This window comes from Mustela nivalis (assembly GCF_964662115.1).
Source record: "Mustela nivalis genome assembly, chromosome: 5".
Lineage (NCBI taxonomy): Eukaryota > Metazoa > Chordata > Mammalia > Carnivora > Mustelidae > Mustela > Mustela nivalis.
In genome coordinates this window covers 84848560-84875186 of record NC_139024.1, presented here as the reverse complement: position 1 = coordinate 84875186, position 26627 = coordinate 84848560, and the positions used below count along the sequence as shown (strand labels likewise).

General features: G+C 39.3%; 1 protein-coding gene across 1 annotated transcript in view; it reads right to left on the bottom strand.

Annotated features, from left to right (window-relative positions):
* Window positions 1-26627, bottom strand: part of DNAH8 (dynein axonemal heavy chain 8) — a 343899-nt gene that overhangs the window by 139105 nt on the left and 178167 nt on the right. Inside the window, exons 54-60 of the mRNA XM_082729671.1 lie at window positions 16096-16238; window positions 15457-15591; window positions 14945-15067; window positions 13524-13737; window positions 7329-7438; window positions 2206-2369; window positions 656-848 (exon numbers count right to left, since the gene is read on the bottom strand). Of these exons, the coding sequence (XP_082585797.1) occupies window positions 656-848; window positions 2206-2369; window positions 7329-7438; window positions 13524-13737; window positions 14945-15067; window positions 15457-15591; window positions 16096-16238 (1082 nt within the window). The remainder of the gene's footprint in view (window positions 1-655; window positions 849-2205; window positions 2370-7328; window positions 7439-13523; window positions 13738-14944; window positions 15068-15456; window positions 15592-16095; window positions 16239-26627) is intronic.

Genomic DNA, 26627 nt, shown 5'->3' with positions numbered 1-26627 from the left:
GCCATCGGAAACAAATCCACATGGCTGGGTTCCAATACAACTTTGCCTATGAACGCTGAATTTGAATGCCATATAATTTTCACATGTCCCACCATATTCTTCTCTTTTGGATTCTTTTTCCACCCATATAAAAAATGTAAACACCCTACCTAGCTCATAAATTTCACAAAACACAGGCAGAGGGCTGGATCTGGCCCAACAACCATAACTTTCCAGCCTTTCATATAGAGGAAAGTTACTGAGTTTTTTATTTCTATCACACTTGGTCATCTTACTGAACTATTAAGAGTTAAAAAAGATGTTCAGTTCTTTTCTATTATATTAAGAGATAATCACCTCACCTGCACACAATACTTTTGTTTTTTTCTATCTTTTTTTTTGTCATTTGTTTCATTGCCTAGAACTTTCAAAACCATACTTAATAGTAGTGATAATAGGAGGCATCCTTGTCTTATACTTGACTTTAATGAGATTGCTTCTAAATTACACTGAAATGTTTTACTTCCTAAATTACACTGAAATATTTTTCTTGGATATGAATCCCAACATATAACTAATGCAGAAGTTCCAACTCCATGGTAGGACTCCAGGGTGCTAAGAAATATACAGTTAGGTGCTTGATTGAAAAGCTCTTTTCAAAGGAGAAAATAAATACCAGTTCATAAATTTTGGGCACTTCAAATATGGTGTCTTCAGGCTCATCACCGGTTGGTTCAGGCATCTCATGGAGGAAATCCACAAAATATGGTTCAGGAAGAATGTACGATGTCACATCTGGGTTAATATTCTCTTCAACTGCTCGAACAAGATGGATATTAAACCACTGCTCATCTTCAGGTGTTATAAATCTGGGAGAGAAATACAGGAGTAAATATGTAAAATATGAAGGCATCTTTCCTAATTGAACATGCCTGACCTCCCTCTACCTCTTAAGGCCCCATCCTGCACCTCGGACTCCTCAGAACAGGAGGACAGAAAAGGATGTAGCTCCATTCAAGAGAGTTATAACACTGAGTATTACTTAAAGAAAATACTGGCAAAGAGTCTCTCCTTGATTAAAATCTTAGTCTCCTCTGAATCCTCTTACCAATTAGGCCTTGACTTTTGGACTTCTGTGTCTTTCTTTGCATTACCCAATTGTACCAAGAATCCTGTCAAGTGAGTTTAATCCCAGAATCCCCCACTCCCCATGATCTGATCACCCCCCAATATCTGACCAAATTCCTCATGTCCCATCACCACTCCCCACCCTCCCCATGTAATATCTATTCACCCTAGTCTGTTTTTGGCAAGAATCCTATTAGGTCAGTTTAGCTAGAATCCCTCCCTTACCTTTGATATATCCTTTCAGTAGTTTATAACCACCGACCTCCCCTAAACTTCTCCATGGCTATAAATTCCCACTCTTTCCTTGTCATATTTGGAGTTGAGCTCAATTTCTCTCCACAGGAGACCCCATCGCAGTGGTCCATATACCCATTGCCAATAGTCCTGAATAAAGTCTGCATGCCTTATTGTTTGAACAGGTGTCATGAATAATTTTTTTCTTTAACAATACAGATGAGTCACTTAAGTGGGGTCAAAGGTTCCTAAGATTTGCAATAAGAGTGCAGACTGACATTAAGTAGTGGGCGAGCGCCCACTTTCTGGTTTTGTGAGCACACGGCACAGGTCCTTTTCAGACCTACCAGTATCAGAGGGGGAAGAGCATTTGTTTCATTTGTTTCATTTGTTTCATTGTAAATCTATTCATAGCAGGGGGACCAACATGTGAGAAAAACCACATATGTATGTGATGTTGTGATAATCCCTTACAGCTTTGCAAGATCAGCATCACCCTCCGTATTTTAAACAGGAGGAAGGGGAGGCTCAGAACTATGACTGAGCCTATGTTCCCAGATTTCACCAAGTGAAAACTACACAGAGCTCAAACATTTTAGAAAATATACATAACTAAAATTCGCCTCTGAATGTTATCAGATGATGTGGTCATTTAAAAAAGATGTGTTATGGAGATAATACTCAAGTAGACTGGCTGAACATTTTTCAAGAGGACCAGCAAGTGGGAAATGGCATCAATGATTCACGAGCCCCAGAGCAAATGAAGACAATACTCTAATTATTTGAGTAGATAATGCAGGAATTGGGTCACACAGCGTCAACTTTTTACATAGTACATTTAAACTCAAGTGCTACGATATATACCTGTCTGCAATTACTCTGTTGCACTCGTGTTTGAAAAGTGAAAGGAGAATAGATATCGAATCACACTCCTCGGCTTTTATGGTTAACATTCCTTGCCAAATTCTGGAAAGATCTCGAAGATTGAAAATGTAATGAAATTTAGAAGGCGTTGGCAGCATTTTCATCTAGAGATGGAAAAAAATGTATTACTCTCAAGGTGCTTCACAGATAAAACTAAAAGATAAAAACAGTTCTTTAGAATTACTTTATTTCACAAATTTCACTTTAAATGAAATCAGCTGAGTAAATAAATCAAGATTAAGTTTATATTTTTGTTGCAGCGCTGATAAGAAAATCACATCATAAATAAACCAACATAGAATTTCAAAGACCATAAGCTCTTGAATCAGATCCATTCGAGAGTAACACTCTAGATGCCAATGCCAATGCCCGTTCCATCAGCATTAGTTGGCTTTGAACAAGTCGCTTTCCCCTGTATTCTAAAAAACTATGTGAGTTGTGGGAATGACCATTCCTAATCATTGTTAACCATATTAGTGTGTATGTGGAAATACATCATAACAAAAAACTGGGTGTGAGCTTGTTGCCACACAGTTAAGAACAATGAAATTTCACTTGTAAAGTCAATAACGATCATTTCCATAGATTGCTATAAGGTCTTTAGTATATTTGGATTTCTGTCAATATATCATAGTCTACATTTCATTGTGGAGATCCAAACTCAGTCAGCATGCTTTCACTTATCTGTCTACCCATAGTAAGTTGGCAGGCAACTGTGAAATGCAGCTGTAATAACTAGGTAGCTTTTCTGGGTTTTGAATCCAAACAGGCAAAGCTATACCAACGACACATTCTTGTGTGGAGAGATACTAGTCAACGGATAAACTTGAGGTTTACTAGGTGTGGGAAGCATTGCTGGCCATGTGTAAAGATTGTAAATGATACCAATAGCATCATTTTGAGTGTGCAAACAATAATTCTGGAGATTCAAAGTAAACTCCCCACATGATTAATTTGGGAAAGCAAAAAAAAAAAAAAAAATTTTTTTTTAAGGACCTATTCATGGAATATGCCCTTTCTACATTGAAAAAGTAGCCCAGGGACGCCTGGGTGGCTCAGTTGGTTAAGCAGCTGCCTTCGGCTCAGGTCATGATCCCAGCGTCCTGGGATCGAGTCCCATATCGGGCTCCTTGCTCCGCAGGGAGCCTGCTTCTCCCTCTGACTCTGCCTTCCACTCTGTCTGCCTGTGCTCGCTCTCACTCTCTCTCTCTCACAAATAAATAAATAAAATCTTTAAAAAAAAAAAAAAAAGAAAAAGTAGCCCATTGAGCTTATCGCAGAATCATTATAGGCTAATTCCCTGTGTCAGTTAAAACAGCAGGTAGCCAGGGAAGACAGAATGAAGACAAGTGTTATTTTAGCAATTATCCTTCAATTTCCCTCTTTGCTCAGTTCCATTCCCAGATATAATATGCATTCTACTCACCAAAATGTAAGATTATATTACAAATATGCAGAAATAAAGGGCTCAGGCTGTGTGAATACTGCTTATTTCTTTGCTATGAAGGACCGCCGCTGGGATGACAGCCATTGAGGCAATCATTAAAGAGAATTGAATAAATTCCTTTTTTTTTTCCCTCTTCTCACCTGTTAACCTGCTTCTTTCACTTTAATTTTTGTCAATTCCTTTCTTTTCTCACCTGGGCTTTTCCTTTAAAGCTTTGTAAAGTAGGGGTGCCTGGGTGGCTCAGTTGGTTGAGTATCCAATCCTTGATTTCATCTCAGGTCATGATCTCAAGGTCATGGGATCCAGCCCCATGTCTCCCTCTGTCCCCCCACTCTCTTTCTCCATCTTTCTCTCAAATGAATAAATAAATCTTAAAAAGATAAGGCTGTGTCCAATAATATAAGGATGAAATGGTATACAAGGGTTAAAAGTGCTTTGGAAGGATGAGAGGTTTGAAGAAAAGATACAAAAAAGGCTGCTTGCTGTTTATTTGGGGGTAGGGAAGGGAGAAAGATGTATTCATTATTCAGTGGCTATTTTCAAGTACTTCCTGCTGTCCTTAAGAAGATACCATGGTAACTAAAAATATAGCATGGTAACTAGCAGCTCAATCCACTACCATCAGGGAGCTTCCATTCTAGTGGGGGAGCCTGACAATAAAGAAATAAGAAGCAAATATATCGGTAAACAAACAAGTTGACAAAAAATAATGATAGGGCGCCTGGGTGGCTCAGTGGGTTAAGCCGCTGCCTTCGGCTCAGGTCATGATCTCAGGGTCCTGGGATCGAGTTCCGCATCGGGCTCTCTGCTCAGCAGGGAGCCTGCTTCCTCCTCTCTCTCTCTCTGCCTGCCTCTCTGCCTACTCGTGATCTCTGTCTGTCAAATAAATAAATAAAATCTTAAAAAAAAATGATAAAAGTCATGGTCAGAAAAAATAAAAGTATGGTCAGGAGACAGATAATGACCATTGGGGACCATGGACAGTTACTTTAGAGCCTATCTGAGAAAGCCCCTCTGAAAGTAAGAAGGATGAGAATGACTCAAAGTATGATGGCCCAGAGGCGCAAAAAATGTGGGGTGTTGAAGGAACAGCAAGAGGGCAGAGTAAGATGTATCCGGGTTTCACTCCAAGTCTAACTGGGAGCCTCCTGGTGGTTTCAAGAAGAAGTAATGATCTCTGATTTACTTTAAAAAAAAAAATTTTTTTTTTTAGATTTTATTTATTTTTTGACACACACAGAGAGAGAGAGAGATAGCAAGAGCAGGGGGGAGCGGCAGGCAGAGGGAGAGAAGCAGACTCCCCACTGAGCAGGGAGCCTGACATGGGGCTTGATCCCAGGACCCCAGGATCAGGCGCCTCTGATTTACTTTTTAAAAAAGCATTATGTAAAGAACATGCTCTAGGATGACAAGAAGAAAGCAAGTCACTGAATGGTCCAGAGGGCAGGTGATTGAAGCATCTATCGGGGCGAGGGGCTCACTCTGAGATGGCAGAGTGCTCAGCTTGGGATTGTATTCTGAAAGCATGGTAACAGAGACTTGCTAAAGAACTGGAAGTAGAGGGGCAGGGGAGACAAACTAAGGATGGCAGCAGTTTCCTAGTCTGTGGAGGAGGATCAGTGTTGTTGCTATTAACCAAAAAGATGCCAAAGTCTGAGGCAAGGTCATACTGAAGCTCAGATGGATTCTGTGGAGACACGTTAACGTTAAGATGGTTATTGGACATCTAAACGGCAATGTCTACTAAGCAGTTAGAAACCAGTAAGGAGCCAAGCAGAGAGGCCTGGACTGGACACTGATTTTGAAGTCATCAGCATGGAGATGGTGTTTAAGGCCCTGAAGCTGGAGAAACCATCTGGGTGAAGAATGCATACAAGGGAGAGGTTCTAGAGTCGAAATCGGGCGCACTCCAGTATCTAGGGGAAGGGAAGGAGAGGGGGATCTTTATAAAGGTAACTTGTCAAGTAGAAAGAAAACCAAGAGCATGAGGTCCCTTGGAAGCCAAGTGAAGAAGGTGTCAAGAGGGATAATTTAGGGGCACCTGGGTGGCTTAGTGGGTTAAGCCTCTGCCTTCGGCTCAGGTCATGATATCAGGGTCCTGGGATCGAGTCCCACATCGGGATCTCTGCTCAGCAGGGAACCTGCTTCCTCATCTCTCTCTCTCTCTCTGCCTGCCTCTCTGCCTACTTGTGATCTCTCTGTCAAATAAATAAAAAAATCTTTAAAAAAAAAAAAGAGGGATAATTTATGTCAAATGCTGCTAAAGGGTCAAGTGAGAGGAAGAAATCACCCTTTGGATTTATTTGGCAAAACTGAGGTCTCTGGTAACCTTGATGAGAGTAAGAATGAAAGCTTGTGCCATACAGGTTAAAGAGGTAAAGAAAGATGAGAAAGGAACCAGTAAACACTTGTATAACAAAAAAACCTTTGATGGAAAGACACCCAGAAGGCCAAAGCTTTTCAGGAGAATATGTATATAATCTCCTTACTGTGAACAGTAGCCCCCTGGGAAAACAGATGGGCCTTACCACAGAAAATTATCTCAGACACTCAGCCCCTGCCACTCATTTTGAAGTTTCCTTACAAGAGGCAGAACTGCATGTGCAAAGACCCTGTGTTGGCAAGGAGAAGGCCCTGCAAGGAACTGGCCACTACAGGGCACTGTGTGGACTGAGCATTTCATAAGAAACACCCAATTCCTCTCCTGGTAATTCTCTTACCCAGAATTCCAGGAATCTGAGAGGTTGGCACCCTCCAGGTTTTACCAGGACATAAGCTTCCTCCCGGAAATGTGTAATTGGCCTAATGAACGTTTTTTTAGCAAATAACTCAACTTCGTTCTAAGCATAGGTCTGAGATGTCACAGACCTACACTTAATTGCTTTTTCATGAGTCTGCTTTAAGCCATCTGGTGATAGCTACAGGTTTGCTGAGTTTACTTAGGAGACTGACCTGTATATTAAAATCTAGACTAGGGGCACCTGAGTGGCACAGTTGGTTAAGCATCCGACTCAGGTCATGATCTCCGGGTCGTGAGATCGAGCCCAGCATTGGGCTCCACACTTAGAGTGGACTATGCTTGAGACTCTCTCTCCTTCTCCCTCTACCCCTCCCCCTACTCTCTAAGGTAAATAAATAAATCTTAAAAATACATATATACATATAATATGTATATATGTATAAAGAATATATATATATTCTTTTTTGTGAAATACATTTCCATCCATCTAATCCCCGCTCCATCTCAGAGAATCACACAAGTTAGACTTTAAGTCTCAGGTAGCTAAGAACATCCAGAAATTCATGCATTCAGTCAGCCAGTAAACACATGAGTGTCTGACATACAAATCAGAGTAACAAGTGGAAAAGCAGTGTTCTCATTTTAGCAAAATTCTACTTTATCTTATAGTAATATCTCATACATATGGAAAGCAACTTCCAGCCAGAATATTTGCTCCCTGGAAGGAAAAAGTGTCATAAATCTATTCGAGCACCTAATTTGTTTTTCCCCCACCCCCCCACCCCACTACTCCATGATGTGATTATAAGCTCATGAGCCATGAGGTGAGAATGGACAGCTGACTTTCTGTTATTACGGACAACAACGCTTCTGTACCTTTGTCCACTGCCATAGCACTCTGCCTGCTGAGACTAAATTTGCAATCATATCACATACTTCAGGTTTGAACTTTCTGCAAGGATCAAAGTACCCACAGCCAATAATTCCTAGAAAAGAAAACAAGATTGAAGGCACACACTTACGAAAAGATTACAAGGCGCATGTTTATCCTGGTGAATAAATCATGATAAGACTGAGTAAGCTGGGTGAGGTTAAGAATTTGTCTCAAGGAATCAGCTAAGACTGGAGGTCAGAAGTGGGGCCAGCAAAGCTTAGTGTGCAGCAGTAAGCATTTTATATGTATTAACTCAATCTTCCCCACATCCTATGGAAAAGGATCTCAGAAAGATATTATCATTATTCCCATTCTAATATGAGTTTAGTAACTTGCCCAAGGTCACACAGCTTGTATGTGGGTGGATCTGAAGTTTGTAACTAGGCAGCCTGGGTCTGGAGCCTACAAAACACTTGCCCTGAAGCCAACAAGAGCTGGAAAAGAATTTAGAGACTTCTTGCTCATATCACAGATACGGAGACCAGATCAAGACAGGGAAGGCAAATTGTTCAAGATCACACAGATTGGTTGTTGACAGAATTGGAATTAGGACCCACACCTTGGGACACTCGCCTGGGCTGGTGACGCCCCTAGCAAACACTCAGCACCATGACAATCGAACACAATCCCTCCTCACGAAGGACTGGGTTGTACATTTTTAGACGGTCTCTAAATTCTCAGTGTTTTGGGTTTTAAACTACAAAATTTTACAGATTTTACTCTACTTCACTCTGGTGAGCCTGCATGTCGAATGACGCTTTCAGTTCTGAACATGGTATTTTCAGAGGGACGCAAACAGGAGTATGTGCTCAGGAACAAAGAGAAGGTTTACAAAGGGAGGACCAGCTAAAGAAACTGGGGTCATTCACGTGGATGAAGAAGAGTAGCCCCGAGGGAATATCAAATTGTCCTGTAAAGCCAGGGTTGGTTGTGTCCAATGCCTACAAGGCCCTTTTGCTCCCTGAATCCCCATATTCTAGATCCCTAACTTCCTGTGGGCCAAGTGTTCTGTAAGAAGCTTGGTGTCTGGAATCGAAAAACAGGATTAGCGCCACACCTCTGCCATGCTGGGGCAGTCATTTTACTTCTCTGAGCCTCAGTTTCTCGTTTCTTTCTATCTTTACTTTTCAGTATTAATCACACGGAAGTATGTATAAAATATTTTAACAAATAAACGCTCACATAGAGTCTACTAGATTGAGAAACACAACCTTGCCCCCACACAGCAGAAGCCCCCCTTTGTCCATTCCCGTCCATAACCCCTTCTTCCTCCCCGGGCAGCCACGACTCTGACCTGGTGAGAACCTGTGACTTGCTATTCTTTGTAGCTTTTCTGCTTAGGGTTTTGACCTTGAACCTTTCCTTTAACTTCCAACTTTTGAAATTTAGTTGCACATCCTCTCACATATTCCTTTCTGACTTGCTTTTTTTACCCATGATACTCCTGGGCTGAAGCCACGGAGGAGCCTGTAGCTGTGTCTATTCGTGTTTGCTGCTGCATGGCATTAAGCTGGGTACCTACACTGTCATTTATTGATGCAATTTCTCCACCAATAAATATTTGGACTATTTCACGGTTTTTGCTATCATGAACGTTGTTCTATAAATATGCTTGCATGTCTTCTGGTACACATACCCAAAATCAAGCAAAGATGGTTGAAGGGTTTAACTATGAGAGGCAAAACTGTAATGTCTGGAAAAAAATACAGGTCAGTATCTGCATGACCTCTGGGTAGGAAAGGACTTCTTAAATGCAACTCAGAATGCGCAAATCATTAAGGAGACAAAGGATAAAGAGGTGTATACCTGGGAGTGGAAGTGCCGCAGGTGTCCGCACGTTCTGCTTTACCAGCAGTTAGGTCCAGTCATTGGTGCTTGTCCCAATGAGACACCAGTGTGAGTGTCTCAGTTCTCGTGCGTTCTCACCAATGCCTGATTTACAAATCCAGTGGGTATAAAATGGTGTTTCCTTGGTGTTCTAAATTTGCATTTTCCTGAATATTAGCATGTCTATCATCTTTACATTTGTTTATTGGCCATTTGCTTTCCTCTTCTAAAATGCTTGGTTTTATGACCTTTGGCTTTATGCTTTGGTTTGGTTTTTATGTTAGGATGTTTGCTTTTCTCTGATAGATTCACAGGATTTCTTTAAGTATTCAGATTACTAACTTTTTTGTTTTACTATATGTGTTAAAATTTTTTCTTCTACTTTTGGGGCTTGTCTTTTCAGTCTTTAATGTTGCTTTTTAGACAAACAAAAGATCTTATTTTTAATCTAGTCAAGCTTGCCATCTCCTTCCCTATGGTTTATGCTTTCTGAGTCTCTCTTAAAAAGTTCTTTCCTGGGGTGCCTTAGTGGCTCAGTGGGTTTAAGCCTCTGCCTTCAGCTCAGGTCATGATCTCAGGGTCCTAGGATAGAGCCCTGAATCTGGCTCTCTGCTCAGTGGGGAGCCTGCTTCCTCCTCTCTCTCTGTCTGCCTCTCTGCCTACTACTTGTGATCTCTGTCTGTCAAATAAATTTAAAAAAAAAGTTCTTTCCTGGAGGAGGAGTAAAGATGGTGTTGGAATAGGGGGACCCTGAGCTTGCCTCAATCCCCGAACACAGCTAGATAATTATCAAATCATTCTCAACACCCAAGAAATAGATCTGAGGACTAAGAGAACAAACTGCACACCTAGAGATAGAAAAATGTCCACATCATAGACTGTAGGAACTGCTGAAAGGTTATCTATGAGGAGGAAGAAATGTAGGTGTTGCAAAGGGGAGGGAGCCCTGATCAGAGAGAGAGGAGTGAGAAAGAGAGAGAGAAAGAAGAGTGATGCAGCAGGCAGAGGATTGCACAATAAAAACTCTCCCAAAACCACTGACTGGGAAAAGGAGAGGGGCTGACTATCACAAATCTTTATAAACGTTGAAGCTCAAAGTCAGAAGTTCTAGACATCTGCACCATCGCTGGGGTCATGCATGGTGGGCTTAGCGCTAGTCTGGTGGGGAAGGAGGGCAGAGGCCCGGGACTGTGCAGTGTAGTCTGAAGATCCCCGGGGTCACATGGGGAGGCACAGTTCCCCTTCTTGGGAGTGAGTTTCGGAGTCATGGCATGACCTCTCTGGGGGCAGAAGAGCTGGTTGGAGCCAACATGCTGGTCTGTTCGCTAGCGCGGGAACCGAGACGCCTGAGGAGGGCAGCAAGGCTTGGTGCCACGATTTTGCTGCATTTTACCATAAATCCCAAACCACTGCGTTGGTCACATGACGGCTTTTCTGGGACAAACCAGCACCAGCCATAGCATGGCGAGACCCTCCCCCAGAAGATCAGCATGGGCTTGTGCAATGAGAATCCCTAAAAAGTTTTAAAAACCAGCGAGGTGCCCGAGATAAAACACAGGAGTACTATGCTGCCTAGCAGGCAGACAGCTGGGACACAGACAGGGTGAAGGCAGGGATCTGACAGAAGCTGGGGACCCCAGAGAAGTGATTATTTTTCTGCGAGGACTTCCTGAGGTGTGGTGGGCACGTACTCCCCACTCCAGAATGAGAGAGTGGGACGATGCCATTCCCTGTCCCCTACCCATTCCAATAGGCACTAACCAACTTCAGGGAGAAACACCGTGCCCCTCAGTGGAGGCCAGAGATGCTTATACGAAGCCCTCACCCTGGTACCCTGTAGGTGACTCCACTGTGACTGAGAATCAGTGCAAGCAGGCACCTCCCCCAGAAAACCAGCACAAACACCTCATATACACTGTCTACTGACCACACAGTGCTGCAAAGATCTAATAATTGTAGGGGCACCTGGGTGGCTCAGTTGGTTAAACATCTGCCTTTGGCTCAGGTCATCATCTCAGGCTCCTGGGATCAGGTTCCCTGTTCAGCAGAGAGCCTGCTTCTCCCTCTGCCTCTGCCTGTCACTCTGCCTGCTTGTGCTCTCTATCTCTCTGTCAAATATGTAAATTTTAAAAATCTTTAAAAAAAATTTTTAAAGAAGAATATCTAATAATTATAAATACTTATGTCCCCAATTTGGAGTGCCCAAATATATAAGCCAATTAATAACATTAAAAAACTCATTGTAATAATACAGTAATAATAGGGGAATTTAACACCCCACTTAACTGCAATGAACAGGTGATCTAAGCAGAAACTCAACAAGGAAACAATGGCTGAGTGACACATTGGACCACATGGACCTAAACAGATATATTCAGAACATTTCATCCTAAAGTAGCAGAATATACATTCTTTTTGCATGTATATGACATTTTCTCCAGAATAGATCATGTATTGGGTCACAAACCAGCCCTCAACAAGTACAAAAACATTGAAATCATATCATGCATATCCTCAGACCATAATATCATGAAACTTGAAGTCAACCACAAGAAAAAATTAGGAAAGACTACAAATATATGGAGGCTTAAGACATGCTACTAAAGAATGAATGAGCCAACCACAAAATTAAAGAAGAAATAAAAAATTACATGGAGGCAAATGAAAATGAGAACATGACAATCTAAAACCTTTGGGATGCAGCAAAAGTGGTCCTAAGGGAAAGTATATAGCCATACGGACCTACCGCAAGGAGGAAGAAAAGTCTCAGATACACAACCTAAACTTATACCTAAAGGAGCTAGAAAAGGAACATCAAATAAAGCCTAAAGCTAGCAGAGGAAGGGAAATAATAAGGATTAGAGCAGAAATAAATGACATTAAAAAAAACAGCAGAACAGATCAATGAAAGAACTGGTTCCTTGAAAGAATTAATAAAATTGATAAACCCCTAGCCAGATTTATCAAATAGAAAAAGAGAAAGGGCCCAAATAAACAAAATCACAAATGAAAGAGCAGAGATCACAACCAATAGCACAGAAATACAAACAACTATAAGAAAATATTATGAGAAATTATATGCCAAGAAACCAGGCAATCAGGAAGAAATGGACAAATTCCTAGAAACATATAAACCTCCAAAACTGAAGTCAGAAGAAATAGAAATTTTAACCGCTACATAACCAATGAAGAAATTGTATCAGTAATTAAAAATTTCCCAACAAACAAAAAGTCCAAGGCCAGATGGTTTCCCAGCAGAATTTTATCAGACATTTAAAGAAGAGTTAATGGCTATTCTCAAACTGTTCCCAAAAAATAGAAATAGAAGGAAAACTTTCAAACTTATTCTACAAAGGCCAGCATTATCTTAATTCCAAAACCAGACAAATACCCCACTAAAAAGAAGACTATACCTGATGAACATGGATGTAAAAACTCTCAATAAGATACTAGCCAATCAAATCCAACAGTACCTTAAAAGAATTATTCACCATGATCAAGTGAGATTTATTCCTGGGCATTCTTCCAAATGCTTTTTAAGTCTTTAATCTGTCTGTATTGATGATATGCCTGGCGTGAGGTAGGGGTTCCATTCCAATTATTTTCACATTAAAATTACTACATATCCCATTACTATTTACTGAAAGTCTGCCCTTTCCTTTTTTTCCTAATCTTTAGTACTTGCTATTTCAATTAATGCACATATATGCATGGGTCAGTTCCTCTTGTATGCCTTGATCTATATGAGCCTAAATTTGTTGTCAAAAAATCTCGTTTCAGGGAGCTTGGGTGGCTCAGTGGGTTAAAGCCTCTGCCTTCGGCTCAGGTCATGATCCTAGGGTCCTGGGATGGAGCCCCTGAATCAGGCTCTCTGCTCAGCAGGGAGCCTACTTCCTCCTCTCTCTCTGCCTGCCTCTCTGCCTACTTGTGATCTCTGTCTGTCAAATAAATAAATAAAGTCTTTTTTAAAAATCTCATTTCATTAACTTACATAAAATACTACTTTTGACTTGATACATTATATTGTTTATCCATGATAGATCTGCTGTCATTTATTAGTTCAAATTTCTCTGGTTGATCATGTCAAGAAAACTAAAACCTTAAAGCCAAAATTTTAAATATTTTTAGAATGGGCTATAAACATGAATATTTAGTCCCTCCTTTCTGGTGTTTAGCTCTGCATTTCAGATAATGAATCCCTACTACAGACAGAGCCTTTCTATCTCCTAAATAAGATTTTGCATGGCTTATGTCCATTATGTAATACAGTTAAAAAAAAAAAAAGACAGAAACACGAAAAATAGCCATACCAAAAATTTTGTCTATTGAAGCGTTGGAAGGCAATGTGCAGTTAAACACAGTAAAGTGCCTTTTTAAACGCTGGGGAATATCATTTCGACCGCCTCCAGGGTGGATCATTGCCGCTATGATCTGCACATCAACAATAGTAGTGAAGTCTCCAGGCTTATCCAAGCTATACATTCCTTCCATTTCCATCATTTGGCGCACAATCTCATTAGTTATCTGAAATTTTATACAGTGATACTTTAGTCACATTCCACTATCACAACTCCTACAAAATTGTACACCTGAGATTAGAAGAAAGTATTCAACACTTGTCAGTGAAGTGTTTGTGAATGTTGACGGTCACCTGCAAGGCCATCTGATTTCAGTACTACCATTCATGAACAAAACCATAAGCTATACCTCTGAATTGAGTCCAGGGTGCTCTTTACCATGTGGATGAAATGGATCTCCAAAGAAATTTAATGAGTAATGGAATAGTTGGTAGAGTTACAACAGTAGTCAGAGTTACAAGTATCAATACTGAACACTTCAAACTACTTTAAATCAGAATGTGGGATGGTTTTACTCTTGAGCGTTCAGGACTACTAAGTGTTTTGGGTTTCTGTTTTATGTTCTTATCTTTTTGGTGGCCTCTCACACTGCTAACGCTCCCTCCTCACTGACAACTTTTCCTCTTTTGAATTCAGAGGCTCAGTTCTTCCCAGGCTCATCTTGTGACTTTGGATAACTTCCTAAATCACTCTTTCTCCACCCATCCCTCACTGCTCTATAGGGTTCCCTCACTGGCTTTTTCTCTTCTTGCTATTGCAAGGGCCATGCAGAGCTGTTTGAGGAACAGTCTCAGGGAAAGCATGGATCTGGGAGTCCTGACTTCCTATAGGTATCTGAGGTGAATTCAGATAAAAGGCCAGATGGAATGGGTCCTGGCAAGCTCTAGGTGGACATTACTGATGAGGCAGTGGGCAGTGGTGAGAGGGAGGTGTTGAGAATCCCACAAGGAACATGCAGAATTCTGAAATCATCAGTGACGGTCTCTGATAGAGAATGACTCTGGGGTTGACAGATGATCACGAGTAAGGCACGTATGTGACAGAGTTAAAAATTAAAAAAAAAAAAAAGGTGTTTTCTAAGTTGGGTATTCCTCAGAGGGAGTATATAGAATAAGAGGTAACAGCAAGGATAAAACCTTGGGAAAGAAAAAGAGGAGTCAGAAAGGGTGGTGAAATCGAGAAGCCTGAAGGCAGGAAGGGGTACTGCTGAAAACACACAGGGATTTCAAGAAGGGAGAATGCCAGCTCTTAACAGAGAAGCCAAAACTGAGAGAATTGCTACTCAGCTTCACAAGATGAAAGCTATTGAGATCTTTCAAATATAACTAAAAATACCAATTAAATATCATTTATAGGAGATAATATAGTCATACCTGATCTCCCCATTCATTAATCACAGGCATATTAATATCATCAATAAATACAGTCATTTTTCTGCCTCCTGGTGGCCCATATGTGCTTCCCATTCGCTTATCCACATAGCTCTCCATTGTTCTCTAGAGAAGAGGAAATGTTTGTCTTAAGTGTTAAGATTTCAACCCATTTTCCTAGAAATGATGAGCCTGTTTTTCAGAGTAGAACTTATTTAACTTACATAAATGTTTATTAAAATAGACATTGTAAGACTGCAAAAAAATAAGTTATTAAAATGTGAATCATGAATTTTATACACAAAGTTCAGCTTCAACCTCAATATTAGGTGAAAATCTGCTGTCTATACTTGGCCTAGGAAAGCTAATAGCTGAACGCCAAGTGCAGCCCCATTTCCTATACACACACACACACACACACACATATACCATATTTTATATTCATACACATTTTACTGCAACCAGCACTCAAAACATTTAAAATGTTGATTACCTCAGCAGATGATGGGTTTTACCTGAAACATTATGGGTTCTGTGGCAGATGAAAAGTTCAGACTTTTGGATAACTGTACTTCAGGATCGTATTTTTTCAAATAGGCCTTAATCATTACAGTTTTTGCAGTTCCCTGCTCTCCTGTGAGCAAAACGGCCTGCAATAATCAGATAATCGTGATGAAAGGGGTTGTAAAGCATTCAGCTTTAAATACCTTATGGTTCTGGTAGCTTTTTTTTTTTTCATTGTAATAGTTAACACAACTAATTGTAATCACTTTTTAGAATTAGACCCACATCAAAATAAATCCTAAAAAAAATAATCAGTCAACCAATCAATTCTAGTTCAAATAAGAATTTCAATATAAAATGTGTACTATAACTATGCTGGAAGGAAGTATGGGTAAATAGTCATGTGACCATGGGAGTAGGGAGGGACTCTATGAGCAGACACCCACTTCCCTTGCAAGCTGGACGTCAGCAGCTCAGGGGATAATGAATTGAAGCATGTCCTGGGGTTCAATTCCTAAATGTGCTTCCTTTAAATGGCATCACCTCTAGCCCCTTGTGCTGGAATTTGGTTTTTCTATCTGTAGCGTGTGAAAAGGCATGTGTTTTGTATAGGTTTGTGATCAGCTAAGAAACTATCAAATCAAACTTACTTTCTGTTGCTTTGCAATGGTGTCTATCAAAAAATTCGTTCTAACATTGTCAACATTTGGAACCAAAATAGATGAATATTCTGGAATACTGTCAGTTGGATAATAATATGGCTGAAGTTTCTTATTCCAGTGTTCCCAATCTCCTACACAGTAAGTAAAAATTCATCTTAATTCATCAAAAACTGCATTCTTTGAAAGTTATCTCAAAATATAAAAATGCAAATACTATAAGTAAGCAACAGAATCATAGGAACATTTAAAACATTTTCCAAAAATATGTTAACATAGCGGCTTATCTAATATATATGGCATTTGATCATTTAAATCTGTTATGCCTCGGGGCACCTGGGTGGCTCAGTGGGTTAAGCCGCTGCCTTCGGCTCAGGTCATGATCTCAGGGTCCTGGGATCGAGTCCCGCATCGGGCTCTCTGCTCAGCAGGGAGCCTGCTTCCTCCTCTCTCTCTCTGATTGCCTCTCTGCCTACTTGTGATCTCTCTCTGTCAAATAAATAAATAAAATCTTAAAAAAAAATCTGTTATGCCACTTTTATAAAGTCAATTTTTAAATTTCTAAATCATTCATCTAGAGAGATCTGGCCCGAAATGGAATTAGGATTGGCTAGTGGTAAAAACCAAAGACATATTTGGTGTCTAGTAGGAAACCCACATCAATTGAGATTATGCTGAGTGAAATAAGTCAAGCAGAGTCAATTATCATATGGTTTCACTTACTTGTGGAGCATAAGGAATAACATGGAGGACATTAGGAGAAGGAAAGGAAAAATGAATTGGGGGAAATCAGAGGGGGAGACAAATCATGAGATACTGGATTCTGAGAAACAAACTGAGGGTTTTGGAGTGGGGGTGGGGTGTTTTGTGAACCTGGTGGTGGGTACTAAGGAGGGCACGAATTACATGGAGCACTGGGTGTGGTGCATAAACAATGAATATTGGAACACAGAAAAAATAAAATTAAATAAGAAAAAAAAAAAAAGAATGAGAAATACCTAAAGGGGTAACTGATTAATGAACATAGAATGTTTGCCATGGAAAATGGGAAAAATAAATCTAGCTCTAAAACTACTTAATAAAGTACTCAGGCTCCTGACTACTAATTTATTAACTGATGTTATTGGTATGATAATTATTATTACCACATTTCATCAATTCTAAAAATTATTTATTTATATTTTAGCATATCTGGAATGTGCCTTACAACCTAGGAAGGCTTATAATCACTATTGGTTAGGCCAGCTTGGTCAGATTCGCTAATATTGCTACCATTTAAATTAGATTACTTGCATTGTTGGTATTGCTTTGTTCGTTTTGACAGGCATTTTAAATGTCTCCAGAAATACCATACTACCATTCAGGATTGTACCAAAAAAAGGTGCTGTGTATACTGAGTGCACAAAAACAGAGCAGGGGAGCACACATTTGAGAGTAGCAAAGACAATATTCAGTACTACAGGAATGACCTCAATTTCAAATTTCCTTGCAAAATATCAAGTCATATGTTAAGTATATGTTTAACTCTCAAGAAACTGAGAAACTGTTTTCCAATGGTTATACCATTGTGTACTATATGAGAGCCCCAGTTGTTCCACATTCTTGCCGGTATTTGGTAGAACTAATCTTTTCATTTTAGTCATTCTGGTGTACAATATAGTGATTCAACACTTCCATACAGCACCCAGTGCTCATCATGACAAGTGCCCTCCTTAATCCCCATCACCTCCCTCTCCCCCACCACCACCCGTCTGGGCACCATCAGTTTGTTCTCCAGAGTTAAAAAGTCTGTTTCTTTAAAAAAACAAAAAACAAAAAAAGTCTGTTTCTTGCTTTGTCTTTTGGACATCCCTTGTCTTATTCCTGACCTTAGGGAAAAAGTTCTTGGTTTTTCTCCTTTAAGAATGATGTTCGCTGTGGGTTTTTCATATATGGTTTTTATTATGTTGCAGTATGTTCCCCCTAGACCTACTTTGTTGAAAGTTTTTATCATGAGTAGATGTTGTACCCTGCCAAATGTCTTTTTGTATCTGTGTCTGTTGTAATTATCATATGGTTTTTATCCTTTCTTTCCTCAGTGTGAAGTATCATGCTGATTGATTTTTCCATATTGAACCACCCTTGCATCCTGGGACTAAATATCATTTGATTGTGATGTGTAATTTTTTAATGTATTGTTGGGTTCAGTTTGCTAGTATTTTGTTGAGGATTTTTTTTAAGGTTTATTTATTTTATTTTTTTAAATTTTTTTTATTAAATTGATTTATTTATTTTCAGAAAAACAGTATTCATTATTTTTTCACCACACCCAGTGCTCCATGCAATCCGTGCCCTCTATAATACCCACTACCTGGTACCCCAACCTCCCACACCCCCGCCACTTCAAACCCCTCAGATTGTTTTTCAGAGTCCATAGTCTCTCATGATTCACCTCCCCTTCCAATTTCCCCCAACTCCCTTCTCCTCTCTAACACCTCATGTCCTCCATGCTATTTGTTATGCTCCACAAATAAGTGAAACCATATGATAATTGACTCTCTCTGCTTGACTTATTTCACTCAGCATAATCTCTTCCAGTCCCATCCATGTTGCTACAAAAGTTGGGTATTCATCCTTTCTGATGGAGGCATAATACTCCATAGTGTATATAGACAACATCTTCTTTATCCATTCGTCCGTTGAAGGGCATCTTGGTTCTTTCCATAGTTTGGCGACCGTGGCCATTGCTACTATAAACATTGGGGTACAGATGACCCTTCTTTTCACGACATCTGTATCTTTGGGGTAAATACCCAGGAGTGCAATGGCAGGGTCATAGGGAAGTTCTATTTTTAATTTCTTGCGGAATCTCCACACTGTTCTCCAAACTTGCATTCCCACCAACAGTGTAAGAGGGTTCCACTTTCTCCACATCCTCCCCAACACATGTTGTTTCCTGTTTTGTTAATTTTGGCCATTCTAACTGGTGTAAGGTGATATCTCAATGTGGTTTTAATTTGAATCTCCTTGATGGCTAGTGATGATGAACATTTTTTCATGTGTCTGATAGCCATTTGTATGTCTTGATTGGAGAAGTGTCTGTTCATACCTTCTGCCCATTTTTTGATATGTTTGCCTGTTTTGTGTGAGTTGAGTTTGAGGAGTTCATTATAGATCCTGGATATCAACCTTTTGTCTGTACTGTCATTTGCAAATATCTTCTCCCATTCCGTGGGTTGCCTCTTTGTTTTTTGACTGTTTCCTTTGCTGTGCAGAAGCTTTTGATTTGTCTCCAAAGGCAAAGGAAACAAAAGCGAAAATACTTTTGGGACTTCATCAAAATCAAAATCTTGTTGAGGATTTTTGCATCTATTTTCATCAGAGATATTGCCTTATAATTCTCTTTTTTTGTGTGGTGTCTTTATCTGGTTTTGGTTTTAGGGTGAACCTGACCTCATAGAATGAATATGGAAATTTTCCTACCTCTTCTACTTTTTGAAGTAGTTGGAGAAAAAAAAAAGTATCAACTCTTCTTTAAATGTTTGATAGAATTCACCTATGAAGCTGTCTGGACCTGGACTTTTGTCTATTGAGAATTTTTTTTATTATGGATTGAATTTCACTGCTGGTAATTGGTCTGTTTAAATTTTTTCTTTCTGGGTACCTGAGTGTCTCAGTTAAGCGACTGCCTTTGCCTCAGTTCATCATCCCAGATTCAAAGATCGAGTCTCCTATCTGGCTCCCAGCTCCGCAAGGAGTCTGCCTCTCCCTGTGACCTTCTCCCTTCTCATTCTTTCTGCTGCTTTTGGGTTTTGTTTCTTCTTTTTCTATCTTCTTTAGGCATAAGATCAGGCTGTTTCTTTGAGATTTTTCTTGCTTCTTAAGGTATTGCTACAAACTTCCCTCTTAGAACTGCTTTTGCTACATCCCAAAGATTTTGAACCACTGTGTTTTCATTTTCATTTGTTTCCATGTAATTTTTCATTTCTTTTTTGATTTCTTGATTGACCTATTCATTGTTAATAGCATGTTATTTAACCTCAATGTATTTATGCTCTTTCCAGATTTTTTTTCTTGTGAATTCTAGTTTTATAGGATTGTGGTAAAAAAAAAAAAAATGCTTGGTATGACTTCAGTCTTCTTGATTTGTTGAGGCAGTTTGTAGGCTAATATGTGACAACTTCTGGAGACTGTTTCATGTGCACTTGAAAAGAATGTGTCTTCTGCTATTTAAGGATGGAGTGTTCTGATTACATCTGTTAAATCTCCCTGGTCCATTGTGTCATTTAGTGCCACTGTATCCTCATTGATTTTCTATTTGGATGATCTATCCATTGATGTGGAGTATTGTTATTCCCTACTATTACTGTAGGGGAATTATTACTATATTATTATAGATTAGTTCCTTTATGTTTGTTACTAACTCTTTTTATGTATTTGGATACATAAAAAGCATTTGGATGCTTCCATCTTGGGTGAATAAATATTTATAATTGTTATATCTTCTTATTGAATTGTCCTTTTATTATTACTATAGTTGCAGGCATAAATATTTACAATTGTTAGATCTTCTTGATGGACAGGCCCCTTAATTATGATATAATGCTCTTCTGCATCTCTTGTTACAGTTTTTGCTTAAAATCTAATTTGTCTGGGGGCGCCTGGGTGGCTCAGTAGGTTAAAGCCGCTGCCTTCGGCTCAGGTCATGATCCCAGGGTCCTGGGATCGAGCCCCACATCAGGCTCTCTGCTCAGCAGGGAGCCTGCTTCCTCCTCTCTCTCTCTGCCTGCCTCTCTGCCTACTTGTGATCTCTGCCTATCAAATAAATAAATAAAATCTTTTTTAAAAAATCTAATTTGTCTGATATAAGTATGACCATCCCCGCTTTCTTTTGATGTTCATTAGCATGATAGATGATGGTTCTCCACCCCCTCACCTTCAATCTGCAGGTGTCCTTAAGTTTAAAATGAGTCTCTCGTGGGCAGCATATAGATAGTTCTTGTATCCACTCTGTTACCCTATGTCTTTTGATTGGAACATTTAGTCCGTTTACATTCAAGGTTATTACTGATAGATATGTATTTATTTATTACCCCTTTTTTACTTGTTTTGTGGTTGTTTTTGTGGTTTTTCTCTGATCCTTCCTTTTTTTTTCATGATTTGTTGACTTTCTTTAATGATATATTTGGACTTCTTTCTTTTTATTCTTTCCACATCTATCACTGGGTTTTGATTTATGGTTACCATTAGGTTTGTACATAACATCTTCTGCATATAGCAATCAATATTAACTTCACAGCTGCTTAAGTTTTGGATGCTATTTTAAATAGTATATTAAAATTTCAATTTCTAAGTGTTCACTGTAAGCATATAAAAATATAATTTATTGTTATATATTGTCCTTTTATCCTATGACCTTGCTAAAGTTATTTACTGGTTCTAATAACTTTTTTGAGGATTGTATATGGATGGTCACATCGTCTACAAATAAAGAGAGATATGCTTGTTCTTTTCTAATCTTTAGATATTTTATGTATTTGTTTTTGTGTTTATTTATTTATTGCCTTATTGCACTGACTAGGACCTCTAGTACAACGTTGAATAGCAATGGTGAGAAAGAACATCCTTGTTCTGTTCCTGATCTTGGGACAGAAGTATTCAGTCTTCCACCATTCAGTATAATGTTAGCCTTTTTGTAGATGCTCTTTTTCCAAATGGTGAAGTTTCTATTTCTAGTTTACCGAGAGTTTCATCATAAAAGGGTGTTAAATTTTGTCAACTGCTTTTTCTGTATCTATTTAGAGGACTGATGGCTTGTTTTGATTTTAGTCTTTTAATGTGATGAATTATATTGATTGCTTTTTTTTTTTTTTATAAACATATATTTTTATCCCCAGGGGTACAGGTCTGTGAATCACCAGGTTTACACACTTCACAGCACTCACCAAAGCACATACCCTCCCCAATGTCCATAATCCCACCCCCTTCTCCCAAACCCCCTCCCCCCAGCAACCCTCAGTTTGTTTTGTGAGATTAAGAGTCACTTATGGTTTGTCTCCCTCCCAATCCCATCTTGTTTCATTTATTCTTCTCCTACCCACTTAAGCCTCCATGTTGCATCACCACTTCCTCATATCAGGGAGATCATATGATAGTTGTCTTTCTCTGCTTGACTTATTTCGCTAAGCATGATACGCTCTAGTTCCATCCATGTTGTCGCAAATGGCAAGATTTCATTTCTTTTGATGGCTGCATAGTATTCCATTGTGTATATATACCACATCTTCTTGATCCATTCATCTGTGGATGGACATCTAGGTTCTTTCCATAGTTTGGCTATTGTGGACATTGCTGCTATAAACATTCGGGTGCATGTGCCCCTTTGGATCACTACATTTGTATCTTTAGGGTAAATACCCAATAGTGCAATTGCTGGGTCATAGGGCAGTTCTATTTTCAACATTCTGAGGAACCTCCATGCTGTTTTCCAGAGTGGCTGCACCAGCTTGCATTCCCACCAACAGTGTAGGAGGGTTCCCCTTTCTCCACATCCTCGCCAGCATCTGTCATTTCCTGACTTGTTGATTTTAGCCATTCTGACTGGTGTGAGGTGATATCTCATTGTGGTTTTGATTTGTATTTCCCTGATGCCGAGTGATATGGAGCACTTTTTCATGTGTCTGTTGGCCATCTGGATGTCTTCTTTGCAGAAATGTCTGTTCATGTCCTCTGCCCATTTCTTGATTGGATTATTTGTTCTTTGGGTGTTGAGTTTGCTAAGTTCTTTATAGATTCTGGACACTAGTCCTTTATCTGATATGTCGTTTGCAAATATCTTCTCCCATTCTGTCAGTTGTCTTTTGATTTTGTTAACTGTTTCCTTTGCTGTGCAAAAGCTTTTGATCTTGATGAAATCCCAATAGTTCATTTATTCCCTTGCTTCCCTTGCCTTTTGCGTTGTTCCTAGGAAGATGTTGCTGCGGCAGAGGTCGAAGAGGTTGCTGCCTGTGTTCTCCTCAAGGATTTTGATGGATTCCTTTCGCACATTGAGGTCCTTCATCCATTTTGAGTCTATTTTTGTGTGTGGTGTAAGGAAATGGTCCAATTTCATTTTTCTGCATGTGGCTGTCCAATTTTCCCAACACCATTTATTGAAGAGGCTGTCTTTTTTCCATTGGACATTCTTTCCTGCTTTGTCGAAGATGAGTTGACCATAGAGTTGAGGGTCTATTTCTGGGCTCTCTATTCTGTTCCATTGATCTATGTGTCTGTTTTTGTGCCAGTACCATGCTGTCTTGATGATGACAGCTTTGTAATAGAGCTTGAAGTCCGGAATTGTGATGCCACCAACGTTGGCTTTCTTTTTCAATATCCCTTTGGCTATTCGAGGTCTTTTCTGGTTCCATATAAATTTTAGCATTATTTGTTCCATTTCTTTGAAAAAGATGGATGGTACTTTGATAGGAATTGCATTAAATGTGTAGATTGCTTTAGGTAGCATAGACATTTTCACAATATTTATTCTTCCAATCCAGGAGCATGGAACATTTTTCCATTTCTTTGTGTCTTCCTCAATTTCTTTCATGAGTACTTTATAGTTTTCTGAGTATAGATTCTGTGTTTCTTTGGTTAGGTTTATTCCTAGGTATCTTATGGTTTTGGATGCAATTATAAATGGGATTGACTCCTTAATATCTCTTTCTTCTGTCTTGCTGTTGGTGTAGAGAAATGCAACTGATTTCTGTGCATTGATTTTATATCCTGACACTTTACTGAATTCCTGTATAAGTTCTAGCAGGTTTGGAGTGGAGTCTTTTGGGTTTTCCACATATAGTATCATATCATCTGCGAAGAGTGATAATTTGACTTCTTCTTTGCCGATTTGGATGCCTTTAATTTCCTTTTGTTGTCTGATTGCTGAGGCTAGGACCTCTAGTACTATGTTGAATAGCAGTGGTGATAATGGACATCCCTGCCGTGTTCCTGACCTTAGTGGAAAAGCTTTCAGTTTTTCTCCATTGAGAATGATATTTGCGGTGGGTTTTTCATAGATGGCTTTGATGATATTGAGGTATGTGCCCTCTATCCCTACACTTTGAAGAGTTTTGATCAGGAAGGGATGCTGTACTTTGTCAAATGCTTTTTCAGCATCTATTGAAAGTATCATATGGTTCTTGTTCTTTCTTTTATTGATGTGTTGTATCACATTGACTGATTTGCGGATGTTGAACCAACCTTGCAGCCCTGGAATAAATCCCACTTGGTCGTGGTGAATAATCTTTTTAATGTACTGTTGAATCCTATTGGCTAGTATTTTGTTGAGTATTTTCGCATCTGTGTTCATCAAGGATATCGGTCTATAGCTCTCTTTTTTGGTGGGATCCTTGTCTGGTTTTGGGATCAAGGTGATGCTGGCCTCATAAAATGAGTTTGGAAGTTTTCCTTCCATTTCTATTTTTTGGAACAGTTTCAGGAGAATAGGAATTAGTTCTTCTTTAAATGTTTGGTAGAATTCCCCCGGGAAGCCATCTGGCCCTGGGCTTTTGTTTGTTTGGAGATTTTTAATGACTGTTTCAATCTCCTTACTGGTTATGGGTCTGTTCAGGCTTTCTATTTCTTCCTGGTTCAGTTGTGGTAGTTTATATGTTTCTAGGAATGCATCCATTTCTTCAAGATTGTCAAATTTATTGCCGTAGAGTTGCTCATAGTATGTTCTTATAATAGTTTGTATTTCTTTGGTGTTAGTTGTGATCTCTCCTCTTTCATTCATGATTTTATTTATTTGGGTCCTTTCTCTTTTCTTTTTGATAAGTCGGGCCAGGGGTTTATCAATTTTATTAATTCTTTCAAAGAACCAGCTCCTACTTTCGTTGATTTTTTCTATTGTTTTTTTGGTTTCTATTTCATTGATTTCTGCTCTGATCTTTATGATTTCTCTTCTCCTGCTGGGCTTAGGGTTTCTTTCTTGTTCTTTCTCCAGCTCCTTTAGGTGTAGGGTTAGGTTGTGTACCTGAGACCTTTCTTGTTTCTTGAGAAAGGCTTGTACCGCTATATATTTTCCTCTCAGGACTGCCTTTATTGTGTCCCACAGATTTTGAACCGTTGTATTTTCATTATCATTTGTTTCCATGATTTTTTTCAATTCTTCTTTAATTTCCCGGTTGACCCATTCATTCTTTAGAAGGATACTGTTTAGTCTCCATGTATTTGGGTTCTTTCCAAACTTCCTTTTGTGGTTGAGTTCTAGCTTTAGAGCATTGTGGTCTGAAAATATGCAGGGAATGATCCCAATCTTTTGATACCGGTTGAGTCCTGATTTAGGACCAAGGATGTGATCTATTCTGGAGAATGTTCCATGTGCACTAGAGAAGAATGTGTATTCTGTTGCTTTGGGATGAAATGTTCTGAATATATCTGTGATGTCCATCTGGTCCAGTTTGTCGTTTAAGGCCTTTATTTCCTTGCTGATCTTTTGCTTGGATGACCTGTCCATTTCAGTGAGGGGAGTGTTAAAGTCCCCTACTATTATTGTATTGTTGTTGATGTGTTTCTTTGATTTTGTTATTAATTGGTTTATATAGTTGGCTGCTCCCACGTTGGGGGCATAGATATTTAAAATTGTTAAATCTTCTTGTTGGACAGACCCTTTGAGTATGATATAGTGTCCTTCCTCATCTCTTATTATAGTCTTTGGCTTAAAATCTAATTGATCTGATATAAGGATTGCCACTCCTGCTTTCTTCTGATGTCCATTAGCATGGTAAATTCTTTTCCACCCCCTCACTTTAAATCTGGAGGTGTCTTCGGGCTTAAAATGAGTTTCTTGGAGGCAACATATAGATGGGTTTTGTTTTTTTATCCATTCTGATACCCTGTGTCTTTTGACAGGGGCATTTAGCCCATTCACATTCAGGGTAACTATTGAGAGATATGAATTTAGTGCCATTGTATTGCCTGTAAGGTGACTGTTATTGTATATGGTCTCTGTTCCTTTCTGATCTACCACTTGTAGGCTCTCTCTTTGCTTAGAAGACCCCTTTCAATATTTCCTGTAGAGCTGGTTTGGTATTTGCAAATTCTTTCAGTTGTTGTTTGTCCTGGAAGCTTTTAATCTCTCCTTCTATTTTCAATGATAGCCTAGCTGGATATAGTATTCTGGGCTGCATGTTTTTCTCGTTTAGTGCTCTAAAAATATCATGCCAGCTCTTTCTGGCCTGCCAGGTCTCTGTGGATAAGTCAGCTGCCAATCTAATATTTTTACCATTGTATGTTACAGACTTCTTTTCCCGGGCTGCTTTCAGGATTTTCTCTTTGTCACTGAGACTTGTAAATTTTACTATTAGGTGACGGGGTGTGGGCCTATTCTTATTGATTTTGAGGGGCGTTCTCTGAACCTCCTGAATTTTGATGCTCGTTCCCTTTGCCATATTGGGGAAATTCTCCCCAATAATTCTCTCCAGTATACCTTCTGCTCCCCTCTCTCTTTCTTCTTCTTCTGGAATCCCAATTATTCTAATGTTGTTTCGTCTTATGGTGTCACTTAA